A 1,571-nucleotide genomic window follows, 5' to 3' on the forward strand; every position below is an offset into this window, starting at 1 on the left:
TGTAACCTGACAATCTCATTGAAAAACAAGTGGGCCACATGGGTGGCATCACTGGTTTTTCCGGCAAGGAATAAAATGCGCCATTTTTGAGAATCTGTCCACCACTACCATTATCGAGTCGTATCCCCGCTACATTTTCAGTACACCTAAGATGAAGTCCAAACTGACTGAGTCCCATGGTCTGCCTAGAATCGTTAACGGTGTATACAGTCTTGTGTTTTGACTGTGACCCTTCGCTAACTGGCACACTTTGCATCTGGCCACAAACCATTGTACATCTCTCCGCATCTTCGGCCAAAAGTAAAAATGACTAAGCTGCTCGAGGGTCTTATCCATGCCGAAATGTCCACCCAAACCTCCACTATGCTTTTCTCGAATAATATTCTCCCTCATCGTGCAGTCTGGTATGCACAGCTATCCTCCCTTAAACAGCAACTTTTCCTGTAGATTATAGTCCAACCAAGGACTGTTATCTCTCACTAAAGGGTTTTGACATGCCTCATAGGCCTCCTTAAAATCTACATCTGTCTGGTATAAGTCTTGTAAGTGCTCAAAACCCAGCACCTGCATAGTGCTTTCCTGCAGAAGTAGAGCTTTCCTACTCAGCGCATCTACTACCTTGTTTGCTTGCCCGCTAACATGCTTCAATGCAAAATTGAAACTCTGCAAATAGTCCACCCATTTCTCATGCTTTTGGTTTAGCTTGTGCTGCTGCATTACATACTGTAGTGTAGAATTATCTGAAAATAACACAAATTCATTTCCCAATAGATAATGCCTCCAGTGTTTTAAAGCTTGTACAACAGCATAGAACTCCTTATCATATGATGAGTATTTCTGTCGACTCTCATTCAGCTTCTCACTGAACAATGCTACAGGCTTATCCTCCTAACTGAGTACAACTCCAATTGTTGTCCCGCTGGCATCACAGTGAACCTGAAATAACTTCTTGAAATCTGGTAATCTCAGGATCGGCCTCTCAGTAATCTTCCTCTTTAACAACTGGAAACTTCTCTCCGCTGCTTCTGTCCATCGAAAAGGCTGGCTGGCCTTTTTGATGGTATCTAGCATTGGCGCACAAATCTCGCTAAAATTCTTTATAAATTTCCTGTAAAAACTTGCTAATCTGTGAAAGCTACGTACCTCAAATAAATTTTTCAGAGATGGCCAATTCACTATCGCTGCCACCTTCTCTGGATCCATCTTTAGCTCATTCTCTGCTATTACAAACCCCAAATAAATCAATTCCTTCTGTAGAAAAGTACATTTCTTCAAATTTATTAGCAGTTTATTCTACTGTAATTTCTCCAGCACCTTTATCACATGTTGAAGGTGTTCTTCTCTTGTCTTGCTGAAAATAAGGATGTCATCCAAGTATACTATCACAAACTTCCCAATATACTCCTTCAGCATCTCATTCATTAACCTCATGAACGTACTGGGCGCATTGCTCAGCCTAAATGGCATGACTAGCCATTCGTACAACCCCTCATTCGTCTTAAAGGTTGTCTTCCATTCGTCCCCCTCTCGTATCCGTATCTGATGGTACCCACTTTTCAAGTCTATCTTAG

At 41.8% G+C, this 1,571-nt stretch overlaps 1 protein-coding gene across 1 annotated transcript; it reads right to left on the minus strand.

The window, feature by feature from the left end:
* Positions 1-414: 414 nt before the first annotated feature.
* LOC149171620 (uncharacterized) lies at positions 415-1,071 on the minus strand. Its single transcript, XM_089426036.1, has 2 exons — positions 901-1,071; positions 415-711 (listed from the first exon to the last, which is right to left on the minus strand). The coding sequence occupies exons 1-2, from the start codon at positions 1,069-1,071 to the stop codon at positions 415-417; spliced, it is 468 nt and encodes a 155-aa protein (XP_089282162.1).
* Between the last annotated feature and the right edge of the window lie 500 nt (positions 1,072-1,571).

Source organism: Pinus tabuliformis, chromosome 4_2 (genome assembly GCF_031772625.1).
Source record: "Pinus tabuliformis cultivar Carrire ecotype Pingquan chromosome 4_2, CPIR1, whole genome shotgun sequence".
Lineage (NCBI taxonomy): Eukaryota > Viridiplantae > Streptophyta > Pinopsida > Pinales > Pinaceae > Pinus > Pinus tabuliformis.